This window comes from Stegostoma tigrinum, chromosome 16, assembly GCF_030684315.1.
Source record: "Stegostoma tigrinum isolate sSteTig4 chromosome 16, sSteTig4.hap1, whole genome shotgun sequence".
NCBI classification, from domain to species: Eukaryota; Metazoa; Chordata; class Chondrichthyes; order Orectolobiformes; family Stegostomatidae; genus Stegostoma; species Stegostoma tigrinum.
The window spans coordinates 27,267,089-27,289,715 of NC_081369.1; the positions used below are offsets into that span (position 1 = coordinate 27,267,089).

The 22,627-nt window shown below is 42.0% G+C and overlaps 1 protein-coding gene across 1 annotated transcript in view; it reads right to left on the reverse strand.

Moving 5' to 3' along the window:
- Positions 1-22,627, reverse strand: part of nkd1 (NKD inhibitor of WNT signaling pathway 1) — a 99,209-nt gene that overhangs the window by 14,234 nt on the left and 62,348 nt on the right. The window contains exons 5-6 of the mRNA XM_048547109.2: positions 14,346-14,452; positions 7,465-7,560 (exon numbers count right to left, since the gene is read on the reverse strand). Of these exons, the coding sequence (XP_048403066.1) occupies positions 7,465-7,560; positions 14,346-14,452 (203 nt within the window). The remainder of the gene's footprint in view (positions 1-7,464; positions 7,561-14,345; positions 14,453-22,627) is intronic.

Sequence of the window (22,627 nt, forward strand, 5' to 3'; positions counted from 1 at the left end):
ATTCAGTTCCCCTGCCTTGCCTCAAACCAGAAAAGTCTATTTGCAAAGTTGGATGTAAGGGGATAGCAGTACTAATTGTTGGGCAAGAATTTCTCTGGTAACTAATGGCAATGTATCTACAATATAACAAAATGAGAGGCTGGGTGAACACAGCAGGCCAAGCAGCATCTCAGGAGCACAAAAGCTGACGTTTTGGGCCTGGACCCTTCATCAGAGAGGGGGATGGGGTGAGGGTTCTGGAATAAATAGGGAGAGAGGGGGAGGCGGACCGAAGATGGAGAGAAAAGAAGATAGGTGGAGAGGAGAGTATAGGTGGGGAGGTAGGGAGGGGATAGGTCAGTCCAGGGAAGACGGACAGGTCAAGGAGGTGGGATGAGGTTAGTAGGTAGGAGATGGAGGTGCAGCTTGGGGTGGGAGGAAAGGATGGGTGAGAGGAAGAACAGGTTAGGGAGGCAGAGACAGGTTGGACTGGTTTTGGGATGCAGCGGGTGGGGGGGAAGAGCTGGGCTGGTTGTGTGGTGCAGTGGGGGGAGGGGACGAACTGGGCTGGTTGAGGGATGCGGTGGGGGAAGGGGAGATTTTGAAGCTGGTGAAGTCCACATTGATACCATTGGGCTGCAGGGTTCCCAAGCGAAATATGAGTTGCTGTTCCTGCAACCTTCGGGTGGCATCATTGTGGCACTGCAGGAGGCCCATGATGGACATGTCATCTAAAGAATGGGAGGGGGAGTGGAAATGGTTTGCGACTGGGAGGTGCAGTTGTTTATTGCGAACTGAGTGGAGGTGTTCTGCAAAGCGGTCCCCAAGCCTCCGCTTGGTTTCCCCAATGTAGAGGAAGCCGCACCGGGTACAGTGGATGCAGTATACCACATTGGCAGATGTTCAGGTGAACCTCTGCTTAATGTGGAATGTCATCTTGGGGCCTGGGATAGGGGTGAGGGAGGAGGTGTGGGGGCAAGTGTAGCATTTCCTGCGGTTGCAGGGGAAGGTGCTGGGTGTGGTGGGGTTGGAGGGCAGTGTGGAGCGAACAAGGGAGTCATGGAGAGAGTGGTCTCTCCGGAAAGCAGACAGGGGTGGGGATGGAAAAATGTCTTGGGTGGTGGGGTCGGATTGTAGACGGCGGAAGTGTCGGAGGATGATGCGTTGTATCCGGAGGTTGGTGGGGTGGTGTGTGAGAACGAGGGGGATCCTCTTTGGGCGGTTGTGGCGGGGGCGGGGTGTGAGGGATGTGTTGCGGGAAATGCGGGAGACGCGGTCAAGGGCGTTCTCGACCACTGCGGGGGGAAAGTTGCGGTCCTTGAAGAACTTGGACATCTGGGATGTGCGGGAGTGGAATGCCTCATCGTGGGAGCAGATGCGGCGGAGGCAGAAGAATTGGGAATAGGGGATGGAATTTTTGCAGGAGGGTGGGTGGGAAGAGGTGTATTCTAGGTAGCTGTGGGAGTCGGTGGGCTTGAAACGGACATCAGTTACAAGCTGGTTGCCTGAGATGCAGACTGAGAGATCCAGGAAGGTGAGGGATGTGCTGGAGATGGCCCAGGTGAACTGAAGGTTGGGGTGGAAGGTGTTGGTGAAGTGGATGAACTGTTCGAGCTCCTCTGGGGAGCAAGAGGCGGCGCCGATACAGTCATCAACGTAACGGAGGAAGAGGTGGGGTTTGGGGCCTGTGTAGGTGCGGAACTGGCAATGTATCTCCAACCAGGTTAGAAACGGTCAGGGAATACAAGAACGTGCACAGCAACCAGAGGAATTCTTACCCTGAGTAAGGATAGGATCAAGACTGGCTGCAATACCCAGAGTGCATTTGCAGTGCTGACAGTGAGTAACTAGATTCACAAGAGAACAGTCATTTAGGTGTGAAACAGGTGCTGCTGCTTAGTTATAGGGTGCAAGATTGGATTGTCTCTAAATGCTGCTAATCAAAACACACAGTTTTAAAGGGCAAAGTAAACTTAGTGTTATACTTTTCATGAAATATCCACTTGTCATCCTTTTAAGCTGGTGACAGCTATTCTTACAGTATTGCAGATCATAACCTTAAAGACAATTTAATTAACACAAAACATTTACAATGCAGAGAGTGTGAAAGAACCCCAAACCAGGATGAACAACATCAACATCAACAACGATCAATAAGGACTTTATACTGGAACATTTAGAAAACACTGGCAGGATCAGACAGAGTAAGCATGGATTTATGAAGCGGAATTCATACTTGACAAATCTGTTGGGGTTCTATGGAGCTATAACTCGTAGAGTTGACAAGGGGGAGCCAGTCAATAATATATTTGGTCTTTCTTGGCATTTGACAAAGCCCTGCATAAGAGATTAATATGCAAGATTAAAGCACATGAGATTGGGGGAAAAGTGTACTGAGATGGATAAAAAATTACTGGTTGGTAGAAAACAAACAAAATGTAGGAATTAACGGGTCCTTTTCAAGTGGGCAGGAATTAAGTATTGGGGTGCCACAGGAATTGGTGCTGGGACCCTAGCTATTCACAATATATATTAATGATTTAGAGGAGGGAGCAAAATGTAACATCTCTAAGTTTGCAGATGATACCAAGTTGGATGGGAGGCTGAACTGTGATGAGGATGCAGAGATCCTTCAGCATGATTTCGAAAATTTGGGTGAGCAAGCAAATCAATGACAGATGCAGTATAATTTGGATAAATGTGAGGTTATTCACTGTGGAAGCAAAAACAAGATAGATTACGACCTAAACGGCTGTAAATTGGGAGACGGGAGTGTGCAGCAGGACCTGGCTGTCCTTGTGCACCAATCGCTGAAGGTAAGCATGCAGGTGCAGTAGGTGCTACAGAAGACAAATGGTAGGTTGGCCTTCACTGTGAGAGATTTTGGAGTACAGGAGCAGGGATGTATTGTTCCAGCTAAACAGGGCCTTGGTGAGGCCACACCTAGAATATTGTGTGAAGTTTTGGTCTCATTTTCTGAGGAAGAATGCTCCTGCTCTTCAGGGAGTGCAGCGAAAGCTTACCAGCCTGATTCTAGGGATGGCGAATGACGAGAGATTGACCGGGTTAGGACTGTTTTCACTGGAGTTCAGATGAATGAGGGGTGGGGATCTCAGACTCAAAATTCTAACAGGACTAGACAGGGAAGATGCAGGGAGGTTGTTCCTGATGGCGGTGTGTCCAGAACCAAGTGGCACAATCTGAGAATTCAGGGTAGACCTTTTAGGACGGAAATGAGGCGATTCTTCATCCAAGAGTGGTAAGCCTATGGAATTCATTACCACAGGCAGTAGGCAATGCCAAAACAGTGAATATATTCAAGAAACAGTTAGATATGGCATTTGGGGTGAATGGTATCAAAAGGTTATGGGGAGAAAGCAGGGTTAGGCTATTGAGTTGGATGATCAGCCATGATGATGGTGAATGGCCTCCACCTGCAGGAGGCCCCTCAAGCCTGCTCCTATCTGCTATGTTTTTATCTATTAGTGAAAGTGTGTTTTTATATTCAAATGATCAAATACGAGATTAGTAGTATGATGCTGAGAGCGCTACACCTGTCAACAAAATGCGATTTCTAACTGCAAAACATCACAGTGAAAAAACTATTCAAAGTCAAAGTGCAATTCTGTCCTTCATAATGTCTACTTTTACGTCCGAGAACCTTATTGTTGCACAGTGCAAACAACCCACAGGCCATGAATAGGTCTGCAAAAGGTACAGATCTGTTTTTTTTTTAAAGAAAGATGATGCAGGCTGTATATGGAAGTGCTGCTGCAATTATTCCTCATTGCCCCCTCCATAGTCAAAAAGCAGCATTCACCTTTAGTGATGGCAACTTTCTTCTAAGCAGAAGCAGCAAGACTTTCAGATGTACAATGTCTTCAATGTGTTCTCATTGTTATATCAGATTTAGATTTGGTAATATACTAAAAATACAAAGACAAGGCTTCATCTGCTTCCAATTTATAAGCCTCTTAATTGTACAACAAATTACACTGTAGTGAGATGTAAATGACCAGGCAATTTTAGTCAGCAAAAGATTTTAATCATTTTTAAGAAACACAGCAGTAAAACTTTTGGATCAAACAAATTAGATTTAATAATTTTAGTCCCCAGTATTTTTGAGAGGTCCCTGTGAAGGTAATTACAGCATAACTAATGATTCTCAAAAGACCATAAGAACAACATCAGTGAGGCCTTCAACAGCTTCCAAAATAAAGAGTAGCAGTGAATGAGATTACCTGTTACTTTTTAAATTCACAAAGCCTGGCAATTTATCTTGGAGCATAACAAAGCATTGCAAAATACTTTTAATTGGGACTAGTCTATAAAGATGATGTTTCCTAATTAATCTTCCAGGAGGTTAATTTCCCAGTGCTCCTTTTGCATCCCAGATTAGCAAATGAATCTTTTAAAAAAGGAAACTAGTAATTTGGATAAACATTATTAATCAAAAGCCTTTACATCTGTAAAGGGTATTGTCTTAAATGAAAAAAAAGTGTGTAACAAAGCTTCATTCTTCATGTAAATACAAAGTAATATGGATGATAGAAGTCTGATCTAAAACCAAATCGGCTGGAAACGCTCAGCAGGTCAAGCAACGTCTGTAGAGGAGGACAGGGGACCATTTCTAGATCCAGAACCCTTCTTCAGAACTAGATAGAGAAAGAATAGTTTTTAAAGGAAGTTCAGAGGTGGGAATACAAGAAAAAGAAACAAAATAATCGTACACAGGATGGATTAAAAGATGTATTTTCCCAGGCCAATGCAGAATGGGACGGCAGGGGAGAGGCAGGAATATGAATGACATTTTGCAGTCTTTCTAGCATTCTGTCACTGGTAGGTATATTGCAGCATGTGTAAAGACAGCCAGTTAACTGGAGGTGATCTCCTGTAGGTCATCACAGCTAGTACCTGAGTGTCTCACTGACAAGGCCTCAAGCAGCAATGAATACAGCCAACCTCAATTCGGTAAGTGTATCCCTGATCAGCTTGATGGACCTTCTGGGTCTCGATCATGTTACTATCAAGGAAAGGCTGCAACATTGACACACGCAACCTTGACACACCATCTGTTGGGATTGTCACATTTCTCCGTCTACAATGTGCCTTTGCAAAGGAAGTCTGGAGAGAAACGCAGTGTTTTTTGTCAAGGCTCGTCCTGAGCATTTCCGTAATGCAGGAGTCTGTGCTCTATGGTCTGTTGCCCAGGACGCACACCAAGACAAACACTACCGCTCCTGAAGGACCATCAACTCAGTGAAAGATGCTCTTTGGTCTGTCTGAAACTTGCTGGTCTTCCAGTTGAAAGAGTTGACCCCGAGTGAGTGTGTGTTGCAGACTGGCACATTCCAAAGTCCAGGACTATGTGCTGAGGGGACGCACTAATGCTAGGGGCAGAAAGACTACTGTCTGAGGTCTTTCTGCCAAAGTATAATGAGGGTCTATTCAGTTATCAAACCTGATGCCTCAGATAAAGGCATGTTGGTTAATTATAAGTACAGAGAAATCCAAACCCCAATGTTTGTTTTCTTGTCTGTAAGTAAAGATGATATAGATCTGAGAAGCATCATTAAATGTATACTACATAAAGATTTTCTTTTATGAATACTGTATATTTTTGCAATTTAAAAATAACTGTCCTTAATTGGACACCAAGCTGAGGCAGCCATTTTCATGGCCATCTCCCCAAAGATTGCAGAGTCTGTCTTGTTATCATGGTCTGAAAAGCTGAAGTAAACTCAGCCCTCAATCATGGATTTACGATGGTGCAAGGCAAATACTTCCTGGGTGGGGCAAGGAAGAGGCTGCCTGCCAGATGAGTTGGGGATGGGTGGGGTGATAGAAGGTGGATAAAGAGAAACAAGGCTCTTGTCCTTTCCCATGGACATTGGGACTTCAAGTATGAGTGGGAGTGCATGAGAGCTCGCACGTGCAGGCGAGGGGGGGGGGGGGGGGGAAAGAGGGAGGGAGATGGTGAGTGTATGAGAGTGAGTAAGAGTGTACGAGAGCGACGGCGCAAGTGAGCATACCAGAATTCAAGAACGTGAGAGAGAGTGTACATGAGCGAGAGTTGAGAGAATCTGGAGACTGGGAGTGAGCTGACAGATGCACACACCCCACCCACACAAAAATCTATCAACGTACTGCATCTGGAGACAATGAAAATCCAGGCCGATGACAAAGGACGCTCATTTTTGACCAATTTCTTATATATTCCATCTACAGTGTATGCCACTGGAGGAGAACACAAGGTTAACTTTAGTTCAATCCAACTCTGTAGTTTGGACCACAGCCCCTCCTCCTTCCCTGATGGGGTATGACTGGGGGCCTGCTTTCTCTCTCAAGTTCTTCTTCTCGAGCAAAAAAGGAAGGTTTTATCAGTTTGCTCTATTGTTTGGTAATTTTCAAAATGTCTTTTTTGGTAATTTCTTAGCATTTTTTTAATGCCTCAATTGTGTTTTTCGATCCTTGTTTTGTGCGTCAAACTCAACAGTCCCAAAATGTGCATTTTAGTGCCATGTGAGAATAAATTTAAATGTGACTCCTCATGATAGTAGGTTGGACATCCCTGTTCTAAGGGCACCTTAACACTGGGAAATTTTGAGCTCATAGCAGGCAGCAATCGCCACCTTCTAACAGATGGTCTCATACCTCCCAGTGAAACCTGTCCATTTCCCGAAAATATATGGACATTTTTGGAAAACTCTTACTCTGCACCCAGAGAAAAGTTCTCAGGTTCCACTGAAAGTGATCCACATCAGTAACAGCAAGCAGTTCTCTGCAATGAGACGCAGCCAGAATATTTTGCATGCTTGAATCCTATTTAAGCAATATAAAGCAAGCAAGAACTTACGGGATATTTTTAGTGAGATGAACAAGCTCTTCAAGACAAAACCAATGCAATTATGACTCAGCAGCAAGTTACCATTTATTTAGCTGCACGAGTGCCACTTTTCTGGTTGCAATTTTTCTAAATATCTGCACGAGAAGGCTCAACAGATCTGTTGGAATGGAACAAGCATTTTTTTTAAATAGATGTATATAAAACTGATTAATAGCTTGCCTAAGTGTTGGCAACATGATTCAGCTGCAGTATCAAGACAGGAAAATTTTGCCGAATAGCTTATTAATCCACTTCAAAATGTGACAAACTTCAGCTTTATTCCTTGCTCGCTGGAACCTGATAATATATTTGTCCGCAGTCAGCAGGCACTTTTTTTTATTGAAGTGACAGACTGGAGATACCATAAACAGATTACCAAAATGACCTTGATGTATTCAGTAGCTCAAAGTCTCATATTCAAATATTGGTCTGCTTAAGTTTAACAACTGTCAAAAGGCAGTCTTACATTTGCAATATTCTACTTTAACATTCACATTCAATTACAGCAGGAACGTTTTAAGACAAACCAGGATCCAAAGAAAGTTATATCTTTAAACAATAAAAGAACAAAAATGTGGTGAGTCATTTGTTTGGTTTACCTCACGAGTGACTTTCCCATTGTTATCGAAGTCATAGAGTGTGAAGGTCCATTCTTGCCTGTTGTCATCTTCTACTGAAACATCACATTCCAACTCCTATAAAATGCATTTTAAGAGCAACTTTAGACTTTCTCTTAGCATTATGTCTCAATACATTCAACACCAAATTAAACAAAGTTCTAAGGCAAAAAATGGCCAATGTAGAGGACAGCTGCTTGTAGGAAAATCTACATTAAAGCAGAAGTGTCCCAAAACGGAAATGGACAGTGCAGGACCATCATGTACCAATAAAAAGGTAAAGGGTAGGATAAGTACATCAAGAGAAACCAGTTGTTGAGGCATGTACAGGAAAGAAAATGAAGTTTTTTGCATGTAGAGGACTCAAAAGAAACTCTAAAGGCATAAAGTGCAGGGAATTACCTAAAAAAATGAAGCAAAGAGGGGTCAAGATAAAATGCTGCCAATAAAATACGGGAAAATAAGAAAAGATGTTTTGTAAATTTATCAGCAGCAGGAAGATCACTAGAGAAAGAGTAGGGCCCATTAGGAAACAAAGTGGTAACCTGTGAACGAAGCCAGAAGACAAAGTTAAGGTTTTAAATGAGTATTGTGCATCTGTATTCACTGCAGTGAAGGATGATGTAGGTATATAAATCAGGGAGGGGGACAGTAATATACTTGAAATACAGTGATTCACTTAAAATTAGCATCAAGAGGGAGGATGTATGAGCAAATTAACATGCTTAGAATTGGATAAATCCCCAAGCACAGGTGAGATTTATCCCAGGCTGCTGTGGGAGGCCTGGACAGAGATTGCAAGGGGCACCGCCATTAATTTTCAAATCCTTTCAAGCCTCAGAAGAGGTGCCAGAGGACAGGAGGACAGCTAATGTGGTAGCGTTATACCTGAAGGATGGTAGGGTTATACGAGGAAGGGATGGGCCAGTGAATCTAATGTTGTGCTAGAGAAACACTTGGAAAAAGTTCTGAAGGACAGATTTAATCTCCATGTGAAGAGGCAATGATTAAATCAAAGATAGTCAACATGGCTTTGTCAGGGCAGACCATCCCTGATGGTTCTGACAGAATTTTTTTTTGAGGTGGCGACTATGTGCGTAGATGAGCATAGTTCAGTTTCTGTGGTCTACATGGACTTTAGTAAGGCTTTTGACAAAATGTTACATGGGAGACTGGTCAAGAAATTAAGACCCAGTGGGATCCAGGGTAATTTTCCAAATTGGATCCTAAATGGGCTAGGTGGGCAAGAGAAAGGATTTGGTCAAATCGCGTTTTTGTGACTGGAAGGTAGGGTCCCGTGATGGGCTGCAGAGTTTTGTGCTGGGTCTCTTGCTGTTTGCAACGCTCATTAATAATCAAGACCCAACGTAGAAGCTTTGATCAGTCAGTTCACAGGTGTCAGGAAAAGTTGGCGTGGTAAAAAAAAAGTGAGAAAAGCCTCAGACTACAGGATGATACAAATGGGCAGAACAGTGGCAAATGGAATTTAATTCTGAACAGTGAGGAGACGCCTTTTGGGAAGGCCAACAAAGCAAAGGAAATGTGAAATGACTGGCAGAACTGTAGAAAGTAGGAGATTTGAATCTTGGTGTGCATGCACAAAATCTAGTAAAAGTCATTAGAGTGTGGGATCATGGATAATCTCTCTTTTCTTACTTGTGGATACTGGCACTAACTACAGCGTGTACCAGTATCATCCAGGTACAAACTGAAGTTCAGGCCTTTGGCTTTTCTAGTCAGTGTATCTCAGTTCCATGCCAGCAGGAATGCTACAAGCTGAGTTGCTGCTGCACTTTGCTCCCTTATCAGAAATTCTATATAATGAATGAGTGAGGTGTAGAGCTGGATGAACACAGCAGGCCAAGCAGCATCTCTGGAGTAGGATTCTGCTGTGTTCATCCAGCTTTACACCTTGCTATCTCTGATTCTCCAGCATCTGCATTTTCCTATTATCTCTAATGAAAGAGTGAAATTGGTTTGAAATGAAACTATCTTAGGCTTGGACCTAGTCAATGTACCAGCAGTTAAGTGGCCAACATCATTTAGTGTCATACTCCATCAAGGAAGAAATCAAACGAGACTGCTAAACAGGATTGCTTCCAGTCAGAAAAGGTTCCTGTTTATGCCAGTCCATATTAGGTGAGTTTAGATCCAAGACAATGGATAGCTCCATCTGTAGAAAGCCATCAGCAAGGCAAGTAGAAATGGGCATTGTTCAAGCTTTTACATGGCAATGGGTATTAAACATGACAAAAGGTTCAATAGCAGCTGAGACTCCAGTTCAGGCAAGTGCTACAGTTACGAATCAATATTAAATCCAACACCAGAAAAGATACCAATCTTCAATGTCAGCCAGCTGGAAATGAACTTATGAAAATGTGTCTTCCAAGTAGTTACTTTGCCACTCGAAGATCCATTCTGCCCATCTTCAGAAGACTACTCCCAGATTCTCAGGTTCTCTCTCTCCACAAGTACTACTGATTAATAATGACGGACATGATAGTTCTACTTTTGCAAGCAGCACATCAAATGCTTAAAACATACTTTATAAATGATTTTCCTATTTCATCCGCAGAATATTTTATATCAAATGTACTTAACACAAACAATAATGGACTAATATAACTAAGATGCCATTGTTGTCCATTTTGGTCAGAGGAATAGAAAGGCAAATTATCTAAATGGAGAGAAACTTCTGAGTGCTTCATTGCAGAGGGATCTGGGTGTCCTTGTACATGAATCACAGAAAACTAACATGCAGGTACAGCAGGTAATAAGACAGATAAATGTAATTTTGGTATTTATTGCAATAAGAATACAATATAGAAGTAGGGAAGTGTTGCTGCAACTGTAAAAAGCATTAGTGAGATGGCACCTGGAGTTTGTGCACAGTTTCGGTCCACTTACTGGAGAAGGAATGTACTGGTATTGCAGACAGTTCAGCGGAGATTCACCAGATTGATTCCAGAGATGAGGAGTTTGGTTTATGAAGTGAGATTAAGCAGTTTAGGCCTGTAATCTCTGGAGTTGAGAGGAATAACTGGAGATCTAATTGATGTATACAAGATGCTAAAAGGGATCAACAAAATAGACGTAGACAGAATGTTTCCTCGCGAGGGGGCAATCTATCATTGTTTTAGGATAAGGGGTGGCAGATTTAAAACAGAAGAGGACAAATTACTTGTCTCAAAGAGCAGAGAATCCGTGGAATTCGTTAACCCAGAGTGCAGTGGGCGCAGGGGCTTGTGTAAAGTTGAGGAGATAAACAGGCTGTTAATTAGTAATGGGTTGAAGCTGTAATGGAAAATGGGCAGGAAAGTGGAGTTGATGAGAACAGCCATGATCAAATCAAATGGCGAAGCAGGCTTGACACATGACTCCTGCTCCTCTCAGTTCTTATGTTCTCATCTGCTCTCGCTGATTTGCACAGAGGACCAAAAATCAAAAACAGAGCAGAAATGTGAAACCAGGAAGTACTTGCCAAACTAACAATTGGATAGAGATAATGGGAACTGCAGAAGCTGGAGATTCCAAGATAATAAAATGTGAGGCTGGATGAACACAGCAGGCCAAGCAGCATCTCAGGAGCACAAAAGCTGACGTTTCGGGCCTTTCACAAAAGCTGACGTTTCGGGCCTTTTCACAAAAGCTGATGTTTCGGGCCTTTTCACAAAAGCTGACGTTTCGGGCCTTTTCACAAAAGGCCCGAAACGTCAGCTTTTGTGCTCCTGAGATGCTGCTTGGCCTGCTGTGTTCATCCAGCCTCACATTTTATTATCTAACAATTGGATAGATTCCAGTTATCACCCAAATGATTCCATCACAATACAACAATTTTTCACCCAAGTGATGCTATATCATTAACTGCTTTCCAAGTATTGCGTATTCAGATTTATACAGCAGCCTGTTGGTAGCATTTAGTTGAGATCATACAGCTGGTAAGCAAAACTGCTGCACAAACATGTCAGGATTGATTTTATATACAAATACAAAAAAGTATTGGTGCCATCTGTACAAATTTGTACAAGAGCTCATCCTGAACATCAGTTAAAATCTAACAAGCAACTGTGTTTCTTTGAAATTATGCATGTTCTGCTTTGCAACTTGGCACAGAATTTCTCCACATCTGGCACTAACATTGCAATATTATGAACGCTGGGAACAACACTTAATTCAGTCAAGAAAAACCTGCACGGAAAACTACCAGACCTAAAATTTGGGCACAAAATTGGCAGATAAAGTACAATGTGGGAAAATGCAAACTTGTCTACATTGGCAGGGAGATGAGAAAAGCAGCACATTGTCTGAACAGAGGGAACTTTGAGGTACAGAGGGGTCTTCTCTGCTATATGTGAAACATGAAAGGTTAATATGCAGGTACAGCAAGTGATTTCCTCTTATTGCAAAGGGACTGGAATATAAAAGTGGAGATCTGGACCACCATGGTGAGTTTTTTGTCTCCTGATTTAAGGAAGAAGTAAATGAGTTAGCAGCACCTCAGAAAAGGTTCACTTAATGGATTCTTGGGATGAAGGTATTGTTTTACGAGGAAAGTTTAGACCGGTTGTGCCTGTATCCATTGATTTTTGGAAGAATGAGAAGTGATTTTGTTGAGACAAGTACGATCTTATGGGTGCTTGACAGGGTAGATGCCAAAAGGACATGTCCTGATGTGGGAGATGCCCTCAAGGAGGTGCTGGTGAGCTGCCTTCTTGAACTGCTGCAGTCTTTTTGTGGTAGGTAGACCCAAGATGCCATTACAAAGGGTGTTCCAGGATTTTGACCTAGTGACACTGAAAGAATGGCAATATATTTACACTGGATCTGCTGCAAGATCGAGTGGGCTGCTTTATCTTGAATGGTGTCAAGCTTCAAGTGTTGTAGGAGCTGCATGCATCCAGGCAGGTGGGCGGTATTTTATCTCAGTCCTGCCTTGTGACCTGTAGATGGTGGACCTGCTTTGGGGAGTCAGGAGGCAAGTTTCTCACAACAAGATTCCTAACTTCTGACATTTTCTTATAGCCACACTATGGCCAGTCCAATTGATTCTGGTCAGCACTAACAACCAGGACGCTGATAGTGGGGTGGTAATGTCATTGAATGCAAAGGCATGGATGGTAGGATTCTCTTCTGTTAAAGGTATTCATTGCCTGACGCTTGCATGGCATGAGCATGACTTGCAACTTGTCAGCCCAAGCCTGGATATTGTCCAGATTTTATTGCATTGGAACACAGATACTGAAGCAGTCTGTGAGTCATGAATGGTGCTGAACATTGTGCAATCATCCAAGAACATCCGATTTCTGGCCTTATGATGGAGGGAGGATCATTGATGGATTAGCTGAAGTTGGTTGGGCCTGGAACACTATGTTGAAGAACTCCTGTGGAAATGATCTTTAGCAGAAATGACTAACCTCCAACAACTACAACCATCTTGCTTTTTATGAGGTGTGACTTCAATTGCTTTCCCAGATACCTACTGAGAAGAACTTTGCTAGGATATTATAAATTCGGACCAGCGCAAGACAATAGCGCTTCACAGGACACTCCACAGCACTGAGGATGTCACCTAGTAAGGGGACAAACCGTCTATTAAACCTCCCAACTCAACAAACACACCAACATCTACAGCCAGCATCAGAGCTACATATCTTCACTGAAACCCAGACTCCAAAGATGTGCAGGTTAGGTGGATTGGTCATGAAAATTGCAGGGTTACAGGAAGGGAGCGCGTCTGGATGGGATACTCTATGGAGGGTTGGTATGAACTCAATGGGCTGAATGGCCTGCTTCCACACTGTAGTGATTCTATTCAACTGTATTTTCCACAGAATGGTAATCAGTCTGTGACTGTCACACCTCACCGTTATCTTAAAGAGCCCTACATGTGGGCTTCTTTGGAAATATAGCACATCCCTCAATTATGACAGCTCCCTCATAGTGCAAGATAATCGAAGAAAGGCAAAGCATACCTATTTTTTCCACAGCCATCAGCAGTGGTATTCTGTGATTTGAAGATTCAGCCATGTAGGTAGGGTTAGGTTGGGCTGCGGGTATCAATTCTGAGAAAGGGTTAGTCAAGGGTCCCAGGTGAGTGGATCTTCAGCAGGGGACAGTTTAGTTGAGGGTATACATAGTAAGTTAAAAGGAATCAGTTCAGTTGTTACATGAGAGCATTTAACAGTCTAACTTTTCCTGAGTAACTATTTACTTAATTGCAGTGGAATCCTCCAAACTCTGGTTTAAATGGATGCTTTTGCAGGGCTCCAGGCAGAGGCTGACTACCCATTGGAATCTTCAGTTTCCCCAAAAAACTCCTTTAGAATCTGCAACGTTGTGTACTCTGCAAGGTCCTAATGCACAACTCCCATTCACATTACAGAAACAACCACCTGGCCATTAGAAAATGCAGGCCATTCTGTTTAGGTTACAACACAGCAAAGACACCTGGGGAAGTCTTTGCTTTCTATTTCTTCAAGGGTGCAGGCCAGGTTCTGCTCATCTCTAAATTGCCCTTGAGAAGTTTGCGGTGAGCTGCCTTCTTGAACAGCTGCAATCCACATGGGGCTGGTACACTCACAGTGCTGTTAGGAAGAGAGTTACACTCAATGACTTAAGCCTCGTGAGGCTATTTCAGAGGGCACTTAAGAGTTAATCGCACTGCTGTGGGTTTGGAGTCAAGTTTAGACTGGATGAGGTGAGGATGGCCAATTTCCATCAACAAAGCAAAGTGAAGTGGGTTAATACAACAATCAAGAATGGTTTGTCATTCTTTGACCACATTTTATTCCCAGGTTTAATAATAGGTGTCATTGTGTACATTTTGCTCATCCATAACAAAATCTGTCTACACAAACACTCACTTCAAATTTCAGTTGTTTCTTCACACCACTTTGTCCAGTTCCTTCTTTTTCCATTTTCTTTTCAGTTGTAATATTGAAGTCATCAGTGTTCTCTGGAGGTAGGGCAACTTTAAATTAAAAGAGAGATAAAAACAAGTGGTTAATTTATTCCTAACATGTAGTTAATTGACTATAAAGAAGTACCACTACCTCCAGTAATTTATGCACCTAAATTTGATCATTTTGGGGGTGGCACAGTGGCGCAGTGGTTAGTACAGCTGCCTCATAGTTCCAGAGTGCTATTCCAGCCTTGGGGAACTGTTGATGTTGAGTTTGTACGTTCTCCCTATGTCTGCATGGGTTTCCTCCCAGTGCTCCAGTTTCCTCTCACAGTCAAGGATGTGCATATTAGATGGACTGGCCGTGCTAAATTGCCCATAGTGTCCAGGGCAGGGATGTGTAGGTTAGGTGGATTAGCAATGGAAAATGCAGGGTTAGGGTGGGAGGAGGTGGTGAGTGGGATGTTTCTCGTAGACTCAATGGTCTGTTTCCACACTAAGGATTCCACTCTTTTGATAAATATATATGTATCCTGAAAACTCTTGAACATACGAACTTTAATCCTGTCTACAAAATTATCACCCAGAGTGCTATTAGGAAGGGAGTTACCAGGATTTTGACCCAGTCAAAGTGAAGGTATGGCAATATATAGAGTCAACTTGGTGTGTGACTTAGAGGGGAACTTGCAGGTAGTGGTGCTCCCATGCATGCGCTGCCCATGTCCTTCAGGATAGTAGTCGTCATGGGTTTGAAAGGAGCTGTTAAAGGAACCTGGTGAATGCTGCGGTGTTTCTTGGAGTGGTACACATTGTTGCCATGGTGTTACACTGGTCAATATTTAAGGTGGTGGATAGGGTGACAATCAAGTGACAGCTTTGACCTGGAAGATGTAGAGTTTCTTGAATGCTGTTGGAGATGCATTCATCCAGGTAAATAAAGCATATTCCATTGCACTCCTGATTTGTGCATGGAAGGTGGTGAACAGAACTTGTGGAGTTGAGTTATTTGCCTCTGAGCCACTCTTACAGCCAGAATATTTGTACAGCTGGTCCAGTTTGGTTTCTGAACTTAACAAACTTTTCTGAAATTAACAAAACTAAATCAATCATAAAATCAAAACATTTTTCATTTAAAGTGTTTAAAACTGCTATCGGAAGTGCTGACTGATTCTTTGCAACTACTGCTGCACTCCTCATGTCGTGGATATACAGATTAGATAGACAGAGATTAGTTAGGTAGTTATTTTGTTTATTGGAAAACCATCAGTTCCCAAACTGTGACCAGTACAAACAAAATAATTCAACTTAATTCATAAAGAGCATATAGCTTATATGCAGTCACGAAAATAAAATGAAAGTATAAAAGAATGAAAGGAGAGCACAACTGTGACCATTTCAGTACGTAAAGTACTGTATTTATTCGCAAAGTGCAGGTCTACTTAGTAAACAGAATCGGAGCAAACGTATTCAGTTTTTTGCATTTTCTATTTGTTACTACACTTCACAGGTTGCTGTCATAAAATCAGAAACTCAGCAAATTTGGCACCATTTGTCAAAAGCGAAACAGCCCAGGGGTTTCTGGTGAAGAGTCATATTGAATTTGAAGCATTAACTGTTTCTCTGTTGATGCTGCCAGACCTGCTGAGTTTCTCCAACACCTTCTTTGGTCTTATTTCTGATTTCCAGCATTCGCTGTCTTGTGCTTTTAATTAATACAGATTTGTTGCCAAGTGGACTTTGTTAAATTCTCACTCACTTACATACTAATGAGTTTTTTTTTAAAAAGTGATTTGGATTATTAATAGCTCAAGACTCCCAACCTCCTGCAAACAGGATAGTATTCAATGAGTTCACTAATTTCCTTTAGGGTAGGATAATCTGCCATCCTCACCTGAGCTGATCTATGTGTGACTCCAGACCGATGGTAACATGGTTGGCTCTAATACCCTCTAAAATATCTTAGCAAACCACTCCATTGTGTCTAACCTCCAAAAAGTTTTATAACAAGGAATAAGTTGAGACAGATCACGCAGCATTGACCAACACATCAGAAATAACAAATTTTCTGAAGAGGGGTCCGGACCGAAACATCAGCCTTCCTGCTCCTCTGATGATGCCTGGCCTGCTGTGTTCATCCAGCTCCACACCTTGTTGTCTCAGACTCCAGCATCGGCAGTTCCTGCGATCTCTAAATGCATACACAAACCTTGTCAACTCTACAAAGTTCTCCTTACTAACATTAGGAAGCCTGTGCTCAAATCAGGGGAGCTTTCTCACAGATTAGCAAAGCAACAATCCAACTAAATAATTCTTGAGGAATCATGTTGCTATATTATGGCATAGATTCCTAGCCAGGCAAGTTTGTACCTTTAAGATATGATAGGACATTCCAACATAAAGACACTTGCCTCACCTTCAATTTCTCTGCATCATGGACTCCATATACTGTCATCAGTCAGTCAATTGTGTATGTAATGTACAGTAACATCAGTAAGCACAGCATCCAGACTGAGTAAATAATTAATTTGTGTTGTAAAAGCACAGCAAGACATCAATCTCAATAAGAATCAAAATCTGCAGTATATATTATGCCACCCAATATACAGAAAACACAAAACACATCATCATATATTACAGACAATGCCCCCAAGCACCACCATCTCCACCTCTGGCCAGATGCACTTCTGTTAACAGGGCAGGCTAACCAGCATTGTAGCATACAGTTGGGAGGGAGCTGCCATGGAAATTCTCAACATTGACCCAGAACACAAAGGCATTTCATGGCAGCAGGCTTAACATGGGCAAAGAAATGTCCTACTGGTTATCATCCATTGCCCCTGATCCTCAGCTGATGAATCAGTACTCTGTCATGTTGAGCACCACTTAGAAGATACATTGAAATTGACAGGGACCCAATATACTCTGGAAGGGGAATGTCAATGACAATCACCAAAGTGGCTCAACTGCTAGAATGGGCACGTGGCAGGTGATGAGCTAACCAAAAAAAAAAGAGAATGGTGAAGATGAGATCAAGAGCAATGTATAAGTAGCAGGTGCATCTATCCATGACAATATTAGCAAGAGCGACCACTGCACAGTCCTTGCGGAGATGAAGCCCTGTCTTCAGAGAATACACTTCATGCTGTGTGGAAGTAATGCTGAATGGAATGGAAATTCAACAGATCTAATAATAATCCATCTAATAATGAAGGGTAGCCATGAGTACAGATAGTTTGTGCTTCAAACTAGCTATGTTCCTAGCCAAGCTGTTTCAGTACAGTTACAATATTTTCAATGTTCAAAATTGCCTTGATATGTCCTACCCACAAAAAGCAGGACAAATACAACCTAATCAATTACTACACCAGTCTACTCTCAGTCATCAGTAACAGTGAAATACAATGTCATCAAGGGTGCTAATCAAGTGTCAATATGGAATTGGGGTGGGGTGTGGGGGGTGGGGGACAGTAAGGGGGTTGGTATTCACTCAACTCGTCAGACTCACACTTGGCACAAAAGGAAGATGATTGTGTTGTTGGAGTTCAATTCCAGGACATCTCTGCAGATTTTCCTCAAAGTAGTGTCCTCGGGCCAACCATCTCCAACTCCTTCATCAATAATGCCCCCTGCATCATAAGTGGGGATATTCAGAAACAATTGCATAATGCACCATTCACAACACTTTTGGATACCGAAGCAGTTCATATCCAAAGGTGGCAAAACCTGGACAACATTTAAGATGAAAAGTAGCTAATAATGCCTCGCACTTTCATGCTGGGAACAATGGCTACATCCGGTGCATGAGCTAATGCAACATTTCCTAACATATTGTAAACAGCTTCCCATTCCCCGTACATAGTTGTATATGCATTAGGACAATGTCCTAGTTTCCAAAAGATGATCTGAGCTATCCCAAGAGAAACAGAACTGACGTTGTAAAAATCCTCTCTTTACTATGGGACTAACTGTAATGGACGTTAAGATCTGAAGGGATTGACTCCCTCATCCTCCCCCAGATATTGTGGTATGTTGTTTGGGTTACCATTAGAAGCATCTTTTCTTTCACTGCAAATTAAGCAGCCAAACAGTACTGCAACAACTTCCGGAAACCACTAACTATTTAATTTAGATTTTGAGTCAAATCCCATATTCTGACCTCGGTATTTTTATTTAATTAGGTGATGGAATGCCAAGGAAGTGCAAGATGGCAATTGCTAGATTGGAATTTTGTTATGGGTCATTCAAATATAGCTGTAGAGAAAGGCAGAAGACACACAAGCTATTTAGGACAAAAAAACAAAAGCTTCCCAAGACCACCTCCCCCAAACCCCAAACAAAAAGATTGTCACTTTGCCGAAATAGAACTTTACAATCTTTCAATAACAACAAGATAATGTCTGCAGCTTCCCACAAACTAAAATGTGGCAACCTAAATGTACTTGCACTATTTTATTTTACAAGTTTATCCTGACAGAACAGTGTAAAATCACAAATCAGTGCCATGGATTTTACTCTGAAAGATGTTAATTTCAATCTTATTAGCTTCTGGAAAATGCATCCAAAGCAGCAGATTTTACCTTTTTTTGTGAACAGTGCATCGAACAATAAGTTGGTCTAATCACTGGATCTCCAAATGGCATGTTCAGAACACAGTTTGGGCATTCAATGGGCACCAAAATACAACAATGTTTGGTAAATGAAGCTCTGGAGCCAATAAGCTGAAAGGTAATGTACTGCCATTATTGCCTGCATTTGGATTAGTCTGTAACCTTTTCAATCAGTAAAGTAAGCAAAGTCGCCATAGGTCCAAGAGGACCAGGAGGCTGGTCTGTCATTAGAGAGACAACTGCTGGGATTTAAACTAAACAACCGGCTCATGATATACATGGGTGGCTGAGGCCTTTCTCCATGGAAAATTCAGTAGTTGACTTGACGTCCATCCATTTTTTTGTGCTGGAGTCACAATTGGCTTGGTTTAGCTAATGCCCAGCTGGTGAAGATATCGCCGTGTCACGCAAATCATATTCCTCTGGAAAGTTAAGGTCAAGAACCTTCACTCTCTTGATCCCGATTGATCTTGGAAAAATAAACTCAATGCTCACATTCTGTTTTTGTTCCTCGATCTCTTTTTGCACAACTGCTCTCCTTGATGATTTTCTACAGTTCGGTGGAATTTTCCACTGTTTGCCCATTTCTCCAGGTCATCCAGACACAGAAAACTTTTGTTACGATTTGACACATGGAGAAAATACAAACTTCAATATCATCTGAAAAATGTGAGCAACAGATTTGTTTTAAAAAAAGTAGGAAGCTACAAACCGTGCCCCCAGGGAATTCTGATCATCAGGCTAATCAGAGATGCTTGCTGTGCTCTCTGTCAATCAATCTGAACTTCTGTGAAGGTATATTTTAATCATTGCAGCAAATCAACACCTTTCTGCCAAGCTGTCTCATCTTAGTTTCTGGATGGTTAGCTGGTCATTTCATCGTTGAGCACTGTACTGAAGACCCCTTTCTGTCTCTGCTTCACACAAACTAGCCTAGTGATGTGTCAGCAGTATCTCTAGGCTTCTCACCAGCAGTCTGCTTCATTGCAGTGTTGCTACTGCCATCCCTGACAACTATTTATGGCCTTCCAGGACATGCCTTGCAGGTGACTGGGCTAAATGTAGCAGGTTTTCATACCCAAAGATACAATGCTTTAGAGTTCCAGCCTACAATGATAGCAATCAGGCAGAAAAATGCCACGTGAACAGGAATCTTTCTAATTTCCCTTCACCACAACTGGTGTTACGATGGGGAAATCAAGCATGCAGTAGGAGTTAAAGCTCCCAGTAAGTATATTGGGCTGCATTACTTTGAAATCCTGAGTCACAGCCAGCAGCTCCTTGCGTGCCATATTAACAGCATAGTCTTCCAACGAGGAGTATTTTGCAACGAATATCTCAGGATTAGTATGTTATTTTGAAATCAAAGAGTTTTCCTGTGATGGAGAAGCTCCTGATAAACAGTCCCAGTAAACCTTGCCAACTGGAGTGGTTCCAGGTAAATATGAGCAAAGGTTAACTTTAGCTTAGTCTAGTTTTGGGCCTGATTTACCACCAATTCCAATTAACTTGATGGTCTATGAAAACAATATTTGTTGAACACTTTTAAATTAAAAGCCTCTAATCATTTCATTATTCTAGAAACAAATTAACATATTAGCCATTACTCATTTTTTGTGACTCATTTATCAGAAGGAATGTCTGTTATGCATAGTCTTAAAAAAATACATTATTGGTAACCTGCCAACAAAGCAAATAATTTTGTAAGATGGAAGCTGTAGCTGTAGAATTCGGCCCGCCCTTAAATTAATACAAATCAAACTCAAATCCTTGATTTGTATGATTGAGAAACTCTTTGGTAACTAATTAAGGGTGACACGGTGGCTCAATGGTTAGCACTGCTACCTCACAGCACCAGAGGCTTGGGTTCGATTCCATCCTCGGGCGACTGTCTGCATGGAGTTTGCACGTTCTCCCAGTGTATGCATGGGTTTCCACTGTGTGCTCTACTTTCTTCTCACAGTCCAAAGATGTGCAAGTCAAGATGTTTGGCCATGCTCAATTGCCCATACTGTTCAGGGATGTGTAGGTAGGTGCATTAGCCATGGGAAACGCACAATTACAGGAAAAGGGTAGGGGAATGGGTCTGGGTGGGATGCTCTTTAGTAAGTTGCTGTGGATTTGTTGGGCTGAAAGGCCCGTTTCCACACTGTAGGGATTCTATTAACTGTGTTAAAGCTTTAGTTCATTTCATGGCGCATTGCCTTGAGGTGACACTGCAAACACTTGATCACTGAACCTTGCTATTAACAACTGCGCCTATCCAAAATTTGTCAAGGTCATATAATTTCAATGTATCCTACTAAGTGTATCTCTCAACATCCATTTCACATTTGGACCAGCCAAAAATAGCCTCTCTCGTAGTCAATGAATGATACACAGCCCTCACTGCTTTGCTAACATCATTGCACTACAATGAGAATCTTTACAGGTGGGTTTCTTTATCTGCTTCCTACTTAAAAAAAAAATTGACAATCTGTCAATAAGCCTTTTACCTTCGGGTTTTATTTCAATATATGAGTTAGAAGTATGATTGTTTTAGGAGTCAACATCATTGATAAAACTGCCTTGTGATATTTGTAAACCTTGTCTTGATTCCATTGTACATATCTAAGCAAACACCATAGATGACAACAAATCCTCTTTTAAAGACTGGTATAGTGTAGAATAATTGTTATTTGCTGCATAGTTGAATAAATCAGTAGTCATTAGTAAATAGAAATTACTTGGATCAAATGAAAATTTTAGATACCTGTTGTGAAAGTTGGAAATGATTAAAACTCCACTTTCTGTAATGGTGTACTAAATCTGCTCCCCAAGCTAGATTTTTAAACTAGCTGTGTAATCCAGTTAATCACATAAATATGGAAATAAACCATATATTCCATTTCTACCCGTTTCATTTAATCCTTACTGAAACCTTATCAAAGGACAACAGCTATATTGAAAAAAGGAATCTGCACAACAGGAGTTCAGAAATATATATGGAACATAAAAGCAATGAATTATATGGAAGTATGACACAAAGTTATTCTGATTTTTCATTAGATTCCTATGGATTTGTGATTTAGAGCACAGTTATACAGCTGCTTGCTGTGAAGTGAAGGGAAGTAGTGAGACATCACCCATGGATTGCACTGCAACCCTCTTTTTGATTTCTTCCTTTACTTTCAAGACATCAAAAGGCAGGGCTTTCTGCACATCAAGTCAAGTTGCCACAGTCTCACCAGACTGGAATTCCCTCCCTAATGGCACTGCAGTCTACTTACAGCACACAGACTGCAGCAGTTCAACGCAGCATCTCCCATGACAGCATGAACGAGAGCCTGGTGGTGATTTAACCTGAAGGCCACCAACCTCAGGTAAGGGCAGCGGTTGAGATGGAGAGTCCCTCATGGTAACCTTAGCTGGTGTCAGGAATTGAACCTACACTGTTGGCATCACACTACTTCGCCAGCTAACGGAGCTAAAACAATCTCATCTCTGCATGTACTTAAGCAACACTCCCTTGTCTCTGGTAAATTTGATTGGGAATGCTTTACGATAGTTCCATGCCTCCATTCATATCCCACATTTATGGCTACTCTTTCGTGTGCTTATGTGATCATTCATGACTGCACACTTCCCTGGGGGCAGT